The sequence below is a fragment of the Vitis vinifera genome, chromosome 9, assembly GCF_030704535.1.
Source record: "Vitis vinifera cultivar Pinot Noir 40024 chromosome 9, ASM3070453v1".
Classification (NCBI taxonomy): Eukaryota; Viridiplantae; Streptophyta; class Magnoliopsida; order Vitales; family Vitaceae; genus Vitis; species Vitis vinifera.
The window spans coordinates 10,635,171-10,656,614 of NC_081813.1; the positions used below are offsets into that span (position 1 = coordinate 10,635,171).

The 21,444-nt window shown below is 29.4% G+C and overlaps 1 protein-coding gene across 2 annotated transcripts; it reads right to left on the reverse strand.

Moving 5' to 3' along the window:
- Positions 1-7,677: 7,677 nt before the first annotated feature.
- Positions 7,678-12,518, reverse strand: LOC100252673 (probable receptor-like protein kinase At1g80640). 2 transcript variants are annotated; one of them, XM_010656569.3, is made up of 10 exons: positions 12,274-12,518; positions 10,745-10,915; positions 10,382-10,632; positions 10,155-10,287; positions 9,983-10,046; positions 9,783-9,879; positions 9,536-9,638; positions 8,371-8,489; positions 8,176-8,265; positions 7,678-8,086 (listed from the first exon to the last, which is right to left on the reverse strand). In XM_010656569.3, exons 1-10 carry the CDS (start codon positions 12,449-12,451, stop codon positions 7,922-7,924), a joined length of 1,371 nt encoding a protein of 456 aa, XP_010654871.1. In that variant the 5' UTR covers positions 12,452-12,518; the 3' UTR covers positions 7,678-7,921. The 2 variants fall into 2 exon arrangements, with proteins under 2 accessions (XP_010654871.1, XP_010654872.1); XM_010656570.3 differs by lacking the exon at positions 12,274-12,518 and adding an exon at positions 11,048-12,240.
- Between the last annotated feature and the right edge of the window lie 8,926 nt (positions 12,519-21,444).

Sequence of the window (21,444 nt, forward strand, 5' to 3'; positions counted from 1 at the left end):
AGGGCAACCGGTCGACCTGTTCCCTAACCGGTTGAGCTGCTTAGCCAGAGCCTCGACCGGTTCAGCATTTGGCCTTGAAAACCTATCCTTTTCAATTTCTTTTTTTTATAACACTTAGGCAAGGTCTTTAGGTAAAATAACATGCCAATTTTGACACGTTTTGCCTAAGGTACATTTAATAAAACTCAGGTTCTAATGAAATCAAAATTTTAAAGAATAAATCGAGTTTTCAAAGATGAAAAGGTATGAAAAACCTAAGTGCACCCATGCATTCATATTACATTCGTTTCCTATAATCAGAAGTCTTCCAGTAGTCTCAATCTTGTATCTCTTTGGTCCTTTGATGAATTTCTGAATTTATACGTGAGATTCTTTATCATTTAAACCAATTAGTCACTTAACCATGGTTAATTATCATCAAAATCCAATTGGGAGAACCCTTGGGCGAATAAGAACATTATAAGTGGGTTTTCTATAAGAAGAACTTCCCTAATAGTGTTAGATGACATAAAGTAGAAAATTTATTCATTTGGAACAAGAAGATATGACTATGGCCTAATATGAGGCCAAATTTATAAATTTTTCATATTTTGCCCCGCAATTGATTCATTTAGAGAAGGAAAAAAGCATTTAAGTTTCAAGATGGATTGAAGCCTTACTTGAAAAACAAGATATATGTTATGAAGCTAACTGTCTATTCAGAGGTTGTGGATAGAGTCCTTATTGCAAAGAATGATGATCAGGAAATTCAACAGTATATGGAACACCAAAAGAAATAGGAGTAGTAGTGATAATTCTCATAGTAGCCAAGTATAGAAAGAGTGTGTCTTAGCTATGAGTCAAAATAAAAATAAAATAGTGCAAAAATTAAACATGATTTGTTCTACTTGTGGTAAGAAACATAAGGAAAGGTCATACTATAGAGAGACTAGAACTTGCTTTGGCTATAGAAAACACGAACATATGGTTCGAGAATGTCTAGAGAATGAGAAGCCTTAAACTAAGAAGCATAAAGAAGGGAATAAAGAGGACAAGTAGAAACCTAAGGTTCAAAGGGAGGTGTTTGCTATGACTCGTCAAGATGCTCAAGCTAATTCTGATGCAGTGTCAAGTACCATCCAAATTCACTCTTTATTTGCTAGAATGTTGATTGATTCAAGTTTAATGTACTATTTTGTTTGAGTATCTTTTGTTATTTTGTTGAGTATGTTTGTTGCTACTCCTATGGGAGTTTATGTTATGGTCAATGGAACCCTTAGAGGTTATCTTGTGATGATTATATATAAGGAGATTTTAGTTGACTTAGTATTTCTTAACCTTTAAGATTTTGATGTGATTTTGGGGGTGGATTAGTTAACCTCCTATCATGTCTCTATTAATTGTTTTGAGAAAATGGTGACCTTTCACATTCTTAATCAACCTAAGTTTAGTTTTAACAAAAGCACCTAGATGACTATGTATGATCTCAACCTTGCAAGCTAGTTCCTTACTTAGGAAAGGTTGTTAAGGTTTTATAGTCTATATGGTGCGTAATGATAATAAACTAAAGTCGGAGAATATACCCATTGTACAAGAGTATCCTAATGTCTTTCCAAATGATTTACTTGGTCTACCACCTCAAATGAAAGTGGAGTTCATTATTGATTTGGTACCAAAGACAACTCCTATCTCTAAGGCCCTATACTGCATGGCAACTATTAAGCTTAAGGAGTTGAAGGTACAACTTTAGCAATTATTTGATAATAGTTTCATTAGGCAAAATGTTTCATCGTGAAGAGCTCCTACTCTATTTGTGAAGAAGAATGGTGGAACAATGCAGCTTTAATTATTGAGAATTGAATAAGGTGATAGTGAGGAATAAGTATCATTTTCCTTGAATTGATGATTCATTTGAACAGATTCAAGGTGCATGTATATTCTCTAAGAATGATTTTATGTCTAGATATCATCAATTAAGGATCATGGGCGAGGATGTACCCAAAACTACTTTTCAACCAAGATATAAGCATTTTGAGTTTTTTTGCGATGCCATTTGTCTGACTAATGCATCTGCTGCCTTTATGAACTTAATAAATAGGGTATTCAAACCATATTTTGAGCATTATGTGGTGGTTTTCATAGTTGATATTTTGGTTTACTCAAAAAGTAAAGAGAAACATAGGTATCATTTGAGCATTATTTTAAAGACTTTTAAGGGATAAAGAGTTGTATGCTAAACTTAAGAAGTGTGATTTTTGTTTGATGGAGTTCATTCTCTTAGACATGTGATAACCAAGGACAACATCTAATTTGACCCTAGAAAGGTAGATGTCGTAGTAAATTGGAGAAAATGTTCTACAGTGACTAAGATTCAAATTTTTTTAGAACTTCATAGTTACTATAGTCAATTTATTGAGGGGTTTTCTAAGATTGCCCTACCTTTAACCAAATTGACATAAAAAGATATTAAGTTTGTGTGGTCTAACAACTATGAGCATAGCTTCTAGAAGTTGAAGAAAATATTAATGGCAACTTCTGTTTTGATTATTCATTCAGGTTTTAGAGGATTTATAGTGTATATAGTAATGTGTCCCATCAAGGTTTGGGTTGTTGACCAATCTTCTCTATTATCCAAAATTACTAAGCCTTTTTACATAGCAACTCTGGTCAAGAAAAACTAGAAAAATAGTCATTACGACTTTTATAATACTCTGGGTATCGTCCTTAGGGACTAGCTTATGGAAATTGTCAATACTATAATAAATGAATTGCTTTTGTTTGAATCCTGAAGTGAAAAACAATCTAGGAATTATTTTTTATGAAATGAGACTAAGTGAATGAAACTAAATTAATAACAAAATGAATATTGATTTTTAATTCAATCAATTCAAGTTTGGGGTTTTCCACAATCGAACTTAAGGTATAAAAATAGAGAGAAAAAGGGTTTCTTAAGTAAAGTGATTTTAAGGTTTTTGGGATCTTTGGTCGCTCGCAATCAACTTGAGTTCTATAACTCAAAATTTCATCTAAAACCTAATTTTTTCCTTTTTAAAACAGATTCCTAAAACCATCAAATGAATGAGATTTATTATTGGTTTAAGATTTGGCTTTTTAATACTTCCTATTCCTTATAGCTTTGTTTTGGGACAAATAACAATAGGGAATACTGGAATAACTAATGATCAAGAGTTAACAAAAATCACTAGTATCAGGTAATAACCTACTGTATCATTCCTTAAGCTAACTCACAAGGATAGGATAAAAGAAATTGATAAATCGTCGCTCAACCAATAATTAATCTCATTGTTATGATAATTTACCCATTGTTTCCCTTTAGATCTAACCCTAGGTTTTCATGCTTCAAGCCCCAAGTTGGCTTTTTAGCCTCTCATGGGGGTGATGTCACATTCACAATCCATAATAGGGTAAAAATCCATAACTTAAATTAAAAGAAACTAAAAACAATATATTCAATAAAGAAGAAAATATTCTCATCTTTTTCCCCACAAAGTGTCAAACTCCCAAAAAAAAAAAAATTCTAAGATCCAGATTATTCTCCCTCTAAAACCTAGAACTAAGAGAGTTTATATAGGATCATCAATGACCTAACATGTGGTACACTTTTATTGGCCACTTATTACACGAAAAAAATCATAAATAACCTAAAAAAGTTTCAAAAATTACAAGTTCTAATTGAGTATAAACTGTTTTGAATTGGATAGAGGCCTTTGGAACTCGTTTCAATGTGTCTTGGTGTTCAAACTCGATCACAAATGGCTGAGTTCAAAATTTGGGTGAGTTCAAAACAATTTCAAACTCATAAGTGGAAGGGAAAAGCTCAATTCAAAAATCAACATAATGAGTTTGAAATTCACAGGGAATTTCGAACTCACCCACTGCCCATGCAAAAACTCCATGTTTTCGGATTCGAAATTTGTGCCTCTTGCTTGAAACAGGTAGTAGGATTCGAACTTAGCCTCTGCCAAAAGTCTCCTTGCATTTTTTTGGGTTTTAAATGGCCATAAACCATTTCAAACTCAAGCTGTCAATTTCGAACTCAGCCTTCCTCTCTAACCAATTTGTTTCAAATGCACATAACTTCCTCGTTTCAGTTCCAATTTGCACACTATTTGAAGCATTGGGCTCCTAACTTCTAGAGCTTCGAAAAAATATATAGATTGCCCAAAATGGACTTCGGGAAATACTCCAAATGTTGCCTTAAATTCAGAATACATGTTGCAACTAGATTTAGAGTTCCAAATTTCCATGCAAACTTGATGAATGTTGTTTCATGTCTCATTGTCCATGAGTCTTGACTCACTCGATTTCTCATTTAATCTCTTGATCTTTCAAAATCTAACATGGTTTCAACTTGTGCCCTTTTCTTCCATTAAATCTGAGATATATCTTCAAAACAAAACTTAAACCTATGGTCAGGGCCTTAGCATCGATTTGGGTCAATTTAGATGATATGAGTGTCTTATAGTGCATAAATCGCATCAAATATGTGCCATTAGAGCACATATTTTGGCTCCAATTAGTTGTGTTATTATAGCATGGGAAAGTTGTGACTTATGCTTCTAGGTAGTTGAAAACTTATGAGCAAAACTACCCTACCCTTGATCTAAAGTTAGATGCAGTGATTTTTGCTCTTAATATTTGGAGACATTTCTTTTTTTACTGAAACTTAGAAGATATTCACAAATCATAAAAGTTTCAAATACTTGTTTTCCTAAAAAGAATTGTACATGAGATAAAGGAGATGGATAAAATCACTTAAGGATTATGATTACATTATTCAGTATCATCTAAGGAATGTGAATAGGAAATTAGTTGGTTCCTTACATCTATTAGTATTGGTCACAAGTGTTTATTGAGGGATTTGATGTTTATGGATCCATATTACAGTTTTAGACTTAGAAGATTATGTATCAAGTTTCATATTAGAACCAACATATATAGTTCGGAGAATTAAGACCTTACAAAATAATGATCTTCAATTAAAGCAGTTTATGGAAAAAGTTGACAAGGGTTGTAAGTCTTACTTGGTTTTATTAGAATATGAGATCTTGAGATTTAGGACTAGATTTTGTGTCCCAAATCATAGAGATTTAAGGAGGGAGCTTCTAGAATGAGCTTATTTCTCTAAGCTTGCCATCCACTCTAGAGAGACAAAGATGTTGAAAGATTTGAGACAAAATTATTTTGGTCAAGTATGAAATGTGATATTGCACAATTTATGGCTCAATGTTTAATGTATCACTAGGTTAAAGCTCCACATCAATGACTTGTAGAGTCTTTGCTACCACTTTCTATTCCTAAATGGAAGTAAGAATGTATTACCATGTATTTTGTGATAGGGCTACCCAAAACCGTAGGAGGTAATAATGTTATTTGGGTTCGTTTATTAACTAACAAAGTCTGCCCATTTTCTACCTATGAAAGTCAATTTCTCCATGGATCGATGGCTCCTCTTTATGTTAAGGAGATTGTGAGAATGCATGGGGTACCTATTTTTATAGTATTCAACAGAGATTCTCATTTTAATTCTAGCTTTTTTTCATTGTTTATAGAAAGTGTTGGGTACTTAGATGAGTTTTATTGTTGGAAGATTTATTGAAAACATTGTTTTAGACCTGAAAGGTAATTAGGATGATTATTTGCATTTTGTATAGTTTGCCAATGTTAATAGCTTTCAAGCTTAGTATTAGGATTACACCAGTAAGGGGTTACATGGTAGAAGGTGTCAATCTTATGTCTATTGGGATAATGTTGTTAAAAAGAAACTATTAGGACATAAAGTCTTATTTATATATTGGCAATTTTGTTCCTCTTAAAGTTTGGTCATACTAGTTTTTTTAAATAGTGACTTGCTCTTTATTAAAGATCAAGAGTTGTTATTTGTCCAACCGAGAAATCACAAGTACGTCTAAAAAAAATTGGTTTGCGGCATATTAGGCTCCTTTGAGGTATAAAGAGAATCAGTTTTGTTTTGAACTTAAAATGATTTAAAATTAACGTTTAAAAAGAGAAAGACCGCTTAAGCAGCCTAGAGCAATTATGCTGATTTTGTTGAGTTTTTCACATAAATTTGATTTAGAACTCTTCCAAAATCGAAACTTTCCAAGCTTTTGGTTGTAAATACTCCTCTATTAACCCCTTAGGGTAAGAAATTGTATTGAAATCATAGAGAGACCTTACATTCCTTAGAGAAGGTCTTTTAAAGAGAAAGTCTAACCTGCCACGCCTTTCCCAATCTCTCATTCAAGGATTTGATCTTTAAATCTTGGTTTAAAAACCCCCATCCCTCTGGCAAAATTGAAGTGATCCACTAAAGCAATTGAAGGTTATTGCATTGTGGACGTGAATCAAGTTATAGGTACTAGAGGATAAGTTTTTAGGATAAAACAGTCAAATAAATCTGTGTAACTTGATGACATATAGTGGATTTAGATTAATAGGTCTTAGATCTCATGGTTTTTTATCTCCACAATTAGTGTGAGTGTTTTTCATGTAAAAATCCAGTTCTCATTGCATATTTGTTAATTTCATTGTTATATCTTTGATTGGTTGATTATTATTGTTATCCCTAACATCTTGCAGGTTGTCCCTAAAAGATAAAAATTATATTTTTTTTTTATATTTAAATATTTGAAGTATAGCTCATTCGATTATACAGGATATCCCTGGGATCTCTCATAATAAAAATTGGGGATAATACATATAAATCTTTATTTTAAAATTTTAAAATCACCCATTCACCCCCTTTTGGATGTTCTCTATTAGACTTTCGATTTTTCAAAAACTTTTGAAGCATGAACTTGTACAGTTGATCGGTGAAAAGATTGTTTTAACTAAAGAAAGATTAAAAGTAATTAAAAGTAGACAAAAAAGTTATATTGATAATCATTGGAGAGAGTTAGAATTTGAGATTGGTGATCACATTTTCTTAAAAGTTTCAGCGGTGAAATTTGTGTTCTTTCAACAGGAGTTTTATATGAACAAAACAACAATTTATTCCTAGTTCTCCAATTCAATGAAGATCTCTTTGCGGGTGTTTCTTTATTAATTTAACAAAACAGGCCTAAGAAAGGCACAAGGCAATGAAGTTGTCCAAAATGCCACCAATAATTTTTATATATTTTAAAATTTTTATTTCACTTATTTTTCCTGGTATATAAATAATTTGAAAACATATAAATGTCCAACTAATTTAGTTATATTTGATTTTGTTTCATATTTTCAATCATAAATCAAACATTATTTTCCTTAACATTTTTTTCCTTCCTTTCCTTTAATATTTATTGAGAACCAAAAGCATAGCCTTCAAAACCAAAGCAAGTAATGTCTAAATTCATATTGGCCATTAAAAAGATTAGATTATGGACTACGAATTCAATCCATTTGTGTGTTTCCTAAGACTGAAGAGCCCAGAGTGAATGTAAATGCAACTTTTGAATATTACTCCATCAGCACCTGCAGCAAAGAAATGGCTCAAGTGAGAATGCCAATTGGCATGACAGAAAAGCACCTCCCTCCATGCTCTAACCATCAATTTTATTAGATCCAAACCTGTTGAGTAGTATAACTCTCCTTTCTAATATTTCCTTTGTCATGCTTCAAAAAGTTACCTCCCTCCATGCTTTTCTCATAGGAGGACTACTTACTGAATCATTTCTAGGAAAAGCCCTGTCCAAATAATCTGAAAACTGGAGTTTTTAGAATACTATGAAACAATCATAGTCTATTTTTGACTCAATTTACAACTGTAATCCATCCCGTCATGCCATTACTTCCCTGGTTATGAGTTATGGAAGAAAAAGATCATAAGAGAAATAACGACAAAAAAAACGCTAGAAAATAGAACTCTGATGGATTTTGGACAATGGACAACACACAAGATGCAGCTTCCCACTGTATGTAAGCCTCTGCATGTGATCAATCAATGAGAAGAAGGCTCGGGGCAGACGGGGGGCAAAGGTTCTGTAATTCTTAGTGATCCTCCAAGCTCAACGGGTAAAAGAGGGATAAGGGAGTGCAGTACATCTGTTATCAATGGCCTGTAACTTGGCTCTGGTTGAACACATAGTACTGCTACAGCAGCTACCTGAACATAGTAGCAATTTCAAATTCAATTCAGCAACTAAAACAGAACACTCGCAATGTATTTAAATGTAGAGGCTATGTTCAACAAACTTGATATAAGTGCTTCATATCCATTGTATCTCTGACAATGGGATCCACAATGTTTGGAAGCTTTGATCTGTCAGTGAGCTGAGGCATTGCCTGCATGTTAAGAATGGTGTGTTGAATGTTCAGTTCCAAGCACTCAAGACCTAATAAATTTCCTCAAAAGATGGCTGGTTAGAAAGGGGTTGAAAGAAAACTTGCCCATGTGACAATTGACTGGCATTCAGCTGATGCCATCTTTTCCACTGGTTTTCTTCCCATCAGAAGCTCCAAAAGGATAACTCCAAAGGCATAAACATCACTTTTATCGGTTAGTTTTCCTGAAGAAAAAAAAATAAAATTAAGAGTCATGATTTTACTATCATGAAATCATTTCAGTAAAGATTGAGCTCCATTTGGTATCAGAGAAAGCCTGATCCACAATGTGCTTCCAAAAAGTTGATACTATCATCATCTTTGCAGCACAAGATCAATAATTTGTCGTTAACAAGTTCCTCTGAGCTTCCTTTGTTTTTGTTACAATTCAGGAGACAATTTTCCAAGACAGGCTGGAGTACATTCCAAATCAAAATTTCATAGAATTCCCTGATTTCAACAGCACATTTCGAGTGGGTACTCCGGTTACTCGACTGCAAAAGTACACAGTATCTCTGATTTTTTGTATAAACAATTAGACATAAGAGATCTTCTAGATCTGCCCACTCTGATGTGCAATGTTTGTCAAAATTGAGTTGGAGTTTTGGAAATTAATTGAAAAAGATGGAGAAAATGTCAAGAAACTCAGTGTGAAGAACAAAGACTTGACAGAAAAATATTTAGCTTGAAGAGAAGATATATCTGAGTGAAAAAAGAAGCATCTAACCTCATTTAAGGAAAAATCTGGAAAAAAATCAGAGTTTCTTGAATTATAGTTTCTGAAATTATCCAAGTATTCATGAATAATGCTAGATATATAACACAGGTTACATATGATTATAAGAAAAAAGCGACTACATTTCATGGGGATTTTCAAAATTGGAGAATTTTGTGACAACAGTTGAAGTTTATCACATTAGCAACAAATGTATAGCTGTGTTGAAAAGTATCATATTGTTATATGGGCATTTGCTGCCCAATTTTCAGGTAAATGCACAAGAGAGAGTGGACTATCAGAAAAGGGACTGTTCCAGAACATGACAGAAGCTCAGAGGGTTCACACAAAGAACAAATGAACAGCTCATAAGTGAAGAAAAGTGCAAGAAATAAACAGATGAAGCCAGCCTGCATTTATTTTATACTTGTGATTTTCTGATAAGAATAAAAAAATAATGAAAAAGAAAAAACTCTATACTTGTAGCATGGATTAAGAGAAAGAGCTTAGTTATACCATCTAAGAGATATTCCGGGGCCACATAACCCACCGTCCCTGAAAGCTTTAGATTGTTCTTGTTCTGGGTCCCAGAAGTTATGGCGAGGCCAAAATCAGAAAGCTGAATCAATGCAAAAATCATTAAAAAAAGATGGACCCACCCTTCAGTATAAGTCAAAGAGAACAGCAAACACATGCTCATATGAACATGCATGAACCACACTCTCAGATACACCAGATTCTATGAATCATATATAGAACTTACCTTGGCATTGAAGTCGGAATCCAAAAGTATATTGGATGATTTTAGATCTCTATGGATGACAGGAGGGTTGCAGTGCTCATGAAGATGCTCTAATCCTCTGTGAAACATCAATCATGGTGATTGCATTTATGTTAATATAAGAAAAGTATAAAGAAGCCTTTTTCAAAAATGAATTTATGCAATTGACTTAATGGACTTACCTTGCAACATCAACAGCAATTTTCATCCGGAGATGCCAAGTTAAAGTTGATCCATGAGAAGGCCCTAAGTACAAATCATAAGAATGACTAAGATGAACAGAAAATAAATTTTATTTTCAATCATATTTTACCATTTTTTCTTGTTTTAAATGGAGAATAGTAGGATTTTTACCATGTAATTGGGCTTCCAAAGACCCATTCTGCATCATTTCATAAACAAGAAACCGAGTTTCACCATGAATGCAGCAGCCCAAAAGGGAAACTATATTCTGATGCTGAATTTTACTCAACCAATCAACCTCATTCTGCAATTCCAATTGATAAATTGAAAACTAATCCTATATCACAAGGAAAAACAAACCAATCAAAAACCATAGAGAATTCCAGACTAAACATTACCTCAAATTCTCTTTCACCATCTTGCCCACCACGATCTAGTCTTTTCACAGCTGCAAGGAAGTTTTCATTGAAACGAGCTTTGTAAACCCGACCAGAGCCACCCTCCCCCAAAACATTACTTTCACTGAAATTGTTGGTTGCAGCCACTAGCAGATGATATTCAATCACAGTTACCGAATCCTTCTTACCATTGGCCCTTAAAGAATTGAATTTACCCAAGATTGGACCTAACGAAAGCCCTTTAGCAGCATCTTCAGATCAATACAAAAGATGAAAAAAGGAAAAGGATTAGAAAAAGAGGTGTAAACACTGTAACTCCATCATAAAAAATAAAAACATGAAAAGCTTGGGAAAACAAAATACCCAAGTTTTGTTGGCTTTTCCGACCCGAATTCCTCAAATTTCTTTGCCTCTGGATCCAGAAACAAGATAGAAATAGCAAAATTCCACCAAGAAGTGTGGAAGCAACAACAAGTGCTATAAGGATTCTCTTGTTCACATCTTGATGGTGCACTACTCTAACCTCTGGCATTCCTGGTACGGTAGAAATTACAAAGCAGTGACTACAGAAAAGTATCCAGGTTGAACACACTAGAGAAATAATGAATCAAAGCGAGAAGAAGGGTTGAAATAAAATTTTATGTTGGTGAGTTCAGAAACGCTTACCCTGAAAAAAATCTAGCAAAGACCAATTAATCAAAGGTGGGACAAATAGATTTAACCAAAAATATCATGTTCTCCGATGCATTAAGAACTAAGGCAATATAATAGATTAATGCGAAGTGCTTGTCTCAGGCATTCAAACCCTCATTAACTGGATGATATTATCTATCACCAGACGTACAAACCAAGCACTGATCTAAAAAAACCAAGAGTAGAAATTTAATTAAAAAAAAAAAAAGAGAGAGAGAGCAATCTTCTTTTCTATTTATGATAAGGCAAGAAAACAAAAGAAAAGAAAAAGGTGAACCTCGTGTTTCACATTATTTTGGATTATTATAGAACAGACTCAACCCAACAAAGGTCGATAGCTTAATTGAAGCAACTGGGTGCGGTTTTTTTTTCGTTTTCTCAGTCCCCAAACAATGAAAATCCAGGGTCTAAAGTTGTCGTTGTGTTTCTTTTTTTTACAGTTTTCTGCAAGAATCCAATCACAAACTTAATCTATAAGTGTATAATACCAGTAACTAAAAAAAAGGAATATAAATATATCTACTATTTTGGAGCTGGGGTTCCAAGATTCTTGTTTGAATTTCTAAAAATAAAGCGTAGTATGGAAATGATGAATGGAGCTAGAAAGATAATTTCCCATGATGTGGAGGTAGAAATGATGAATAAAGCGTAGTATGGAAATGATGAATGGAGCTAGAAACCAAGTTTCAAAAAAGTAGTTTCTCTTCCTTTCCTGAATTCCTCAACCAAACAAAGCAGAACTCAAAATTTGAAAAGAACAAACTTTTTTTCCCACTAAAATGAACAAATCCGGAAAGAATTCATCTATTTAATGCAGTCCGGGTTGCAAGTTTGGATTTGAATTTTGCAAAAAGACAAACCCATTAGCTCATTGAAACAAATGATAAACAGAGCAAGAAAATTCATCACCCATGATGTGAAACAAATGTTCAAATTTGTTTTTTCTTTTTCTGTTCCTACATTTCTCAGCAACCAAACAGGGCACATATTCACATCCCTTGTAATACTCTGACAAAGCTCTGCACCATACCCACATTTATAGCATTTGGGGTTTCAAAATTTGTGTTTTAGTTTTGAAAAAAGACAACCCCACGACCCATGACCCATGTTTGAAAATGGTGAAGAGAAGTAAAAAAACGAAGACACATGATGTTGAAACTAAGAAGAGAAGCAGTCAATGTGAGACATTGCGTGAATACCTGGAGAAACAGCTTCCAGTTGTGCAGAAATTTGGGAAATGGGTGGGTAGTGAGAAGGAAGAAGAGGGTTATAAATGGTGGAGACAAGAGGGTCAGGCCTGGCATGAACTGGAAGAGAGAACAAAGTGGTGGTGAACACCCAGATGGGTAGTAGGAGAAGAGGAAGAAGAAGATTCATGTCCCTTGTTTGAAGAGAGAGAGAGAGAGATGTGGGGCGACCCTTCTCTTTATTTAAAGAGCTTTTTGTTTGTTGGAGCTTGATTTCAAGCTATCTTCTTTTATTACTATTATTAAATATTATATTGATAGGGAAGGAGGGGGGAGTCAGGAGAGCACTTTTATCCTGTGAGAGAGAGAGAGAGAGAGAGAGAGAGAGAGAGAGAGAGAGGAAGGCAGAAGGGCAAATCACAAATGGGCAAATCATGTGGCAGTGATCAAAAGGTGAAGCTCCCCATTTCTTTATTATTAATTACTAAAGCCTCTTGAAGTGGATTAATGCTTTCACTTTTACAACACTCCCTCTCAATTTAACCATGGAGCCAAGACACTTCCACACATTAGATCGTATCATCTTTCAAAAATTCAAAAATAAAATAATATATATACATATATTAAATTACTTAAATTTACTTTAAGTTAAATTATACTTAATCATTCACTTAAAATTTATTACTTAATTTTTATTTTAAGTATCAAGATTATTTAATAAAATTAACTAAAAATTTATTTCAAATCATCATATTAACATATATATTTTCATAAATTATAATTAGGATAAAAAAGATTGAGTAATAATGAAAGTCATAGAATAGCAAAAGAATTCATAGAAGTGATTAGAACAAATAAATATAAAAATATAAAATGAAGATGTGAAATTAAGAATAAATTAATTATTTTTACTTATTACTTAAATTTGTTTTTGACTTTAAATTATACTATTAAATTCTTTTATCAAATGCACTAAATTTATTAGATTATTAAGTCACTTTAAATTATTAAATTAGTTTACAAATACACTCACTGAATTGATTTATAACTTGATTTCATTATTTTGTATCATCACATGTTAGTCGGTTATTTGTAAATTTGTCTTATTTTTATATATTTTAATCTTATTTATTTATATCTAGCATTATTTACTTATAATCTAATTTTACATATTTACGTATTTATTTAATAATTTAAAATTTATCATATAAATGATCCAAATTGTAAATTTGGTAAATACCAAATTTTTTCATATATATATATATATATATATATATATATATATATATATAAGGCATTAGACCGAATTAATCATAACTTTTTATTTTTTGCTTTAATTAAAAATCAAAGTGAAAGTTAAAATAAAAAATTGATATTATAAAAAATTTATTAAATACAAAATAATTTTCCATATAAAAAATAAATTATTACCTAAAATAATATTATTTTTCTAGTTTTATATTAGGCATAAATAATTTTGATAAATTAAATAAATATAAAATATTTTATTAAATTTAAAAGTAAATTATAGTTCTAAGAAATTGTAACCAATGGAACTTATAAATATTAATAAAATTAGCAATATTTATTTTTAATTTGAATTGAAAAATAAATAAATAAGATTCCACAATTAACTATGGGTGAAAATTTAATATGATTATTAATTAAATTTGGCTGTTCATAGTTATATTGATGAAGCTAAGAATCAGGAATAGGATATTTAATAATTAATTAAATAAAAAATCAGAAAAGGAAAAACTTTGAAAGGAATATCATTTTTATGTCACTATCGATGATTGTCATGATGCCGAAGTACTTCTGTCACCAGGCACTTAAAAAAGGAAGCTTTCATTTCACCTCAATTAATACATCCAACATTTGCCATTTTTTTCCGCGCCATTTATAAAAATAAGATAAAATCTAGGCCTTGCTATTGTTTTTAAAAATAGTTTATCAAAACTAGTTTAGAGAAAATTATTTTTAACGATACTTTTTAAAAATATTTCTCTGATATTTTATAAAACAAAAATTTTATTTAGAGATGTGAAGTGTTTTTAACATGATTTTAATATTTAAATATGTTTTTAAAATAATTTTTATGTCTAATATTTTATTTTTTAATTATTTTATCATTTATATACTTTTTTTTTAAATAGTCCTTATAAACCCAATGAAAACAACTTAAAAAATATTCTCTAAAAATATCATATTTTCTGTTTTAGAGAATAAAAAACAAAAAACCATTTTTGATGACAAACGTGTTTTTCTGTTTTTTTATTTTAGAGCATAGAAAACCATTCTATAAAACAGTTACCAAATAAAACATTAATTTTATCTTTGATTTATTGAGTTTTATAAACTCAAAATATTTTATTAATAAAAATATATGAGAACAATTTTAATATTACATTATTACTTTTATTAATAAAATATTACATTATTTTTGTAGGTTATGTTTGGTTTCTAGGTTATGTTAGCTTCAAAATTTTGTAGGAAAATATAACAAAAAGAAAATATAGAAAGAAAGAAAAAAATAAAAAATAAAATCAAAACCAATAAATTATTTTTATATATTACTTCAAAATCATTTAACTTATTTTAACTCTCTTATATAAAAATAATAATAATAATAATAATTTTAAAATACATAAATTTTTAATTAATTTTAATTTTATTTCACAATAAAACTAAATACAAGAAAATAATTTTCCTTAAATATTTTTTTTTGACACTTTTTAAGGACCAAACATAACGTTTTACTATCTTTGCTTTTCATCCTAAATGTTGTTTTTAATATTTAGAAAGTTGTTCAAAAAAATCCTTTAGTATAGGTGAAAACATTTTTATGTTTTATTTATTTATTTATTTTTATTGAAACAAATTTTAAAATTACTCCCATCATTAAGGTCTTTTTTTATCAAGTTTTTCAAGAATCAAGATTTTTTTTAAGATAGTGTTTGTTTTTTTATTTAATTTTAAAGTAAACTTAAAACTAAATGGTGTTTAATAATGTTAAGTATTAAGTTATTTGTTTTTATAATATTTTATTTCTATTAAATATTAAAAAAACATATTATTTTTTTCATTTAAAAAAATAAAATATTTTAGTTTTTTCTATTCAACAAAAAAATTATAGTAAGTTATAAAAAAAAATAATAATTTAAATTTTGAAAGTAAATTACTTCCGGCAAAACAATTTAAAAAAACAAATACCCTCAAATAAAAACTTTTAAACTAAATAATTTTATTAAAAACTTGCTTTTAATTTACACAAAACTTCAACACTAGAGCATGAAAATGTGGAAAAGAACTTTTTCTAACTTAATATAGGAAGTTGTATTATGCCTCCAACTTTTTTTTAAAAATCCCAATTAGTGACTAAGAATCAATGATTGGAAAATTTTGAGCACATAAATTTCATAAACCTCTCCATTATTTGAGTTGGAATAAGCTTGGACCCTTCCTTTTAAAATAAAAATAAAATAAAAGAAACCATCTTGACAGAATTTGGAATGGAGATCCCCATCAGAGATTTGGAGGCAGAGTAGTGAGAGGAAAGGGACACTCACCTACTTGCCTGCTTCCATCCCATTTCAAAGGGTAAGCTAACCACTTGCTGCAATCACAACTCTCATGTGATTTTTATAATCTCCATCAAAAATAAATAAAATAAAATAAAATCCATATTAAAACCACCGAATGGCAGGTGAATCGTTCTTAGACAATAGTTATTATTGAGCACATGATGAGTCATTTTCATGATGGGTCAATGCATAAAAAATAAAAAAATTATTAGTATATGGTTTTGGTCTCATTTGATTTGTGATTTTTAGGGTTGAAAGTCTCTTATAATGTTTGTATTATTATAATGCCCCCACGTGGATTGCACGTGTGACTGATTGAACGTATCAATCAATCCACAGTTTGTACAATTGTTTAGTCGCTGACAATGAAATGTACACTTTTTTTTCTTATTCAAGTAATGTTGATCTTATGAAAGCAAGCGACTCTCTGATATGTTTTCATATTTTGGTATTTGTATCATTCTTTTGAAAAAGAAAAAAATTATAAAATATTATTAAAGAACGATGAAAAACTATATGATATAACTATAATTTGATATTTTTCCTTTAAAAACTAAAATAAATAATAAAATGAATATTATTTTATAAAATCATATAAACTATAAATATTATCAAAATAATAAATCAAGGTTAAGTTAGGTTCGAGTTACTCAAAACTTTAACCAAATCTAGCTTAAATTAAGTTTTGGTTATAAAAAAAACTTAATCGGTCCAATCCTAGTATTAAAAATGATTATTCAAACTCATTTAAATATTCAATTAGGTTTAGTGTGGTATGATCAATTTGTCCAAATTACACGTTAAAGGAAGGTAGAACAATAATAAAACTTAGGTGTAAAGAATGAAATTTAATGAACCAAAATACGATTTAAATATATAGATATAATCATATGGTCAACCACAGTCTTTGATAGATAGACCTATTCGAGATTTTAATCATACCTTATTGAATGAATAGTATTAAATATCAATAATGCCACATAGGTTGTGAATGGTAGGTGGAAAAAAGAATAAATGGAAAAAAAATTCTTTGTCCAAACTTACTTGTTATGGTTGATTAATTTTTTTCTTTATTTACAAAAATAAAACAATTCCCAACATAATTTTGAAAAACCTATCAAGAAAAATGCATGTGTTGGTAATCCATCAAAGGAGATAAATGATGAGTAGGATCCTGAAGGAAGAGATCCAAGAGTCAGTGGAGTGTCTCAATCAAATCTTGTCTTGGGTGTAGCAAATGAAAGGCAAAATCTTGGTTTAGAGAAGATCACATGTATTAGTAATATCAGAAGGTGACAAACATCCCTTTCACTTCCACCATGGAAGCTTTGAATTCTGTTAGCTGCCATGTGATTTTCCTTATTCTTTATGTATTTTTCTTTTAAGAAAATTAAAAGAAAAGGCCATTCCCACAATTGACTGCGACTCTTCTGCCACATTTTGCTCCATTTTTTCCACTATCTCTTAGTTGACTTTTTTCCCTCTCTTTTTTATTTTTAATAATTATTCAACTTTGACTTTTAGGTGAAGAGCTTTTATTTTCTATCTATTATAAAAAAAGAAAAATCAAAACCTTTGATTGTTACATTTTCACCTTTAATTTTAGAATAAAAATTTTAAATCTCATATTTTATTTTTACATATTTTAAAATATAATTAAAATTTATATCTAGATATCTAGTATAATAGGTTTTGGAATAGTTATATTTTTAAATTATCTAGTATAATAGTTATATCTATTAAAATTAAAATATAGAAGAAATATAATTAAAATTTATATATTTTTAAATTAATTTTTTTATTTTTAATGATATAATTAAAAACAAAATATATGCATAAACTAAATTAAAAAATATATAAAAATAATTTATTAACTTTAGATATTTGTTATTTTTTCATATTCTTATATTTTTCTTATTTTCTTTTCATTTTCGCTCAATGTTTTCATTTTTCAAAGAATTCTTACATCTTTATTCACATTATTTAGGAATAAATTAGAGAAGGATTGAATCTTGCTAGGAGCTTTACATTACTTTGAACAAACTTTCACCTTTTTATACTAAGTTTGAGTTTTAATTATTGTTTTGGCATATATATTAATTATTATTTCAGTGGAAGTTTTATTGCAAACAATATTAATTTAAGAATAGCAAAATAAAATAATTTACATAAAGATAAATAAGGTTTTAATATGGTTTGACCAATGATGTTTATATCAATAGGTCAAAAAGAGAAAATCATTCTTTTATATTATAAAAAATATTATAGAGGATAAAAGGTAGATAGAACGGTTGGGAACTACCTTCCCACAGTTTGCTTCATCGAGTATCTTCGATTTTTTTTTCCATATATCTATACACCATATATAGTCTTAACATGCCTTTCTCTATCTTATAACATTTTTTCTCATAACCTAAAATATTTTTAGAGATATTTTTAATAAGGAAATATTTTGTACAATATTCTTTATAACAAGGAATTTATAAATAATTAAGAATTTGAGATACTTCCCAACAATCTCCACTTTGAATAAATTTTGTTACTCTTTTTGTATCACATCCCAATGAGAAACAATTGACTCCTTCTTCAACTAAAATTCCTTTTAACATCATCTTAAGTGTCTTGCTCTCTTTGGTTCTTTTAGAAATCCTCAACCAAAGCTTTAATACTTTTTTTTTGTGTCAATGGAACCTTTAATACAAACAATATTAATTCAAGATCATAAAGATAAAAATAATTCACACTAAGGTATTTGAGGTTTTAACATTATTTGGTCAACCATATTTACATTCACATATTAGAGAAAATCATCTTACTATATCATATAAAATATTATGGAGGACAAAAATTAGATACAACTATTAGGTTTTTGAAATATTCTATATTTTTCTACTCCTCGCATCTACACCCTAAACCATGAGTCCACCCACTTTATCAGGTTCTTCCATTCTTCCTCGCATATTTATCCACTTCGTATGTATAGTCTTATGACATTTTCCTTCATAGTTTTAAAAGGCATAAGACAGGTGTACAACCATCTTACAGCCTAAGCGTAATCTAGTGTATCAACTTTAATGAAGTTAGGCACAAATCACATGTATAATTTTGTATAATATGGTAGATTTGTCCTAAACACATGTTATCCGATATTAGTCAAAGAAATAACATTTTAAAAAAGAGAATTTTAAAAATAAATAACAAATATATGAATATACATTCACAATAGATAAATAAATACTTTAGAACATTAGTTATGATTATACATAGATGGATTGCTACATAAATAAATAAGTAGATGATGAATGTAAAATAAATAAATAAATAAATAAATAAAAAATTACTTATTTAAAAGAAGTGAAAAAAAAAATCATATGAATCAATAGTTTCACAATCTAATTTTTATTTTATTTATTAGTTTTTTTAAGAAACCCAAATAAATATGTAGTTTCAAATTTTGAAGTGTAATTATATAGTTATCAATTTATCATATAATAATAAAAATAAATAAATTATAAAAAAAAAATGAACATGAATCCCAAAATGGATCATGAGTGTACCATGTAATGGAGGAAAATCCAATAACCATAACAACCAAGTACGCCATACTTCTCTCTCTCTCCATCTCCATCTCCATCTTTTCTCATCTTTTCTCGTTTTTTCTAGCTAGCATCGAGCCCTAATTTGGGTTGTATTTACTTGTTTTGATGTTATCATTTAGAATGACAAAACGTGGTTTTCTTACTATTTTTTCTTTAAAAAAACCCAATCAAGAAGATGGTGTTTTGGCCGGAGGAGAAAAAAAATAAACAAAGCCAGAAGCGTGCGCCTTTAGAGAGCCTTGGTCCTGGCTCGCGGTCCAAGTTTTTTTGCGCCTAAGCCATTCCTCTTCAAAGGGGCTGTACCTGGCCTAAGGGGAGGCACAAGCCCCCGCCACAAGTCTAGGCGCGCTTTTAAAATTATGTTTAGCCAAATTACAATAATATGTGAATAAAAAATATTTTATATAATATTGTGGACCTCGCATTTTGCTCGATGCGTTCTCACTCGATGACGAAACTCGTTTTTTTTTTTAATTTGGTGAAAAATTGATTTTTAGAAAAAGATTTGGAGTCACCACTTATTTTAATTTATTTTAAGGAAAAAACAAATAAGAAAGAAAAACCCTAATTGTGACTCCTAAAGGAAAAACAGGTCCGTGGAAAATTGAGTTTGGGTTCGGGGGTTAAGTTACTTATTGGGAAGGGGTATGACGGTGAGCCGTAGCAACCCTCTAAGCCTGTATACGCACGACCTCTACTAAACGAATTAAGGGAATTATGGCAATTAATTAATTAATTATGGATACCAAGAAAAATAATCAATGTACAAGTCATGATGAAAATCAATATACACAAAAATAATGAAGAAAATCTAATTACAAGAATACACAAAATAAATGACAAGAGGATTATGCAAAATGATTTATTGAACTAAATAAAATAAAATAAAATAAAGATATTAAAAAAATTAGTTTTCAAGAAACTTCAACGAATTTTATTAAAAATGATTTTGAGTTAATTATTTCAATTTATTTATTTACAAAAAAAAATAGTCAATTTATTTTATCAATTTCATTTGTATTTAATTTTCAGAAAAAGTTATTTACACTTATTATATCAAAAAAATTTATTACAAAATTTCAATTTGGTAACAAAAATTATTTTTACTTGCTTTTACAAAAAAAAAAATGAATGAATTTTTATAATTTTATTTACAAAAAATATTTCAATTTGTTTTCATTTAAGAAAAGTGATTCATACAAATTATTTTTAAAAAAAACATTTTTTTTGGACAATTTTATTAAAAATTAATTTTTGGGACAACTTTATTTACAAAACTATTTTTGGACAATTTTTATTAAATAAAGAAATTTTTGGACAATCATTATTAAAAACAATTTTTCAAATTCGATTAAAAATAATTTTTTTGGATTTTTCTCAAAGCATTTTTTTATGTTATTAATAAAAAAAAACTTTCTTTTATTAAAAAAGAATATTTTAAAATCATTATTTTATTAAAACATATTTACTGAATTCTTCATCTCATTTGAACAAAATTTATAATTTATTCGATATTCAATTCTGTACATAACAAATAAACATATACAAACGAATATTTACAAGAACTAATAAAAATAAAACCAAATAAAAGTGGGAAATAAAATATGTACTCAAATAAACTTACAACAAGCTCAATGTCTTCATAAAACCTTTTGATTCTCACTTTCTCCCATGAAATTTCATACTCCACGTACTATAAATTCATACTCAACCAACAGAATTATAGAATAGGTTCATGCAAAAACAAAAATAGCACAAATGTAAATATCCAGAAATGTACAAAATCTCAAACAAATATTCAAACCCAAATTCAAATTTCAAATTAGTCCCATCAATTTCACCAATTTAAAAAAAAAAAAAAGTCTAAATTAGCAAATATAACCCAACAAAAAAAAAAATGACATATCATTGATTATAATTTAAAGTTTCCAAATTAATAGCCAAAATATAAGCTCAATTAATCAAACCCAAAACATGATAAATTAAAATTAATATCCCAT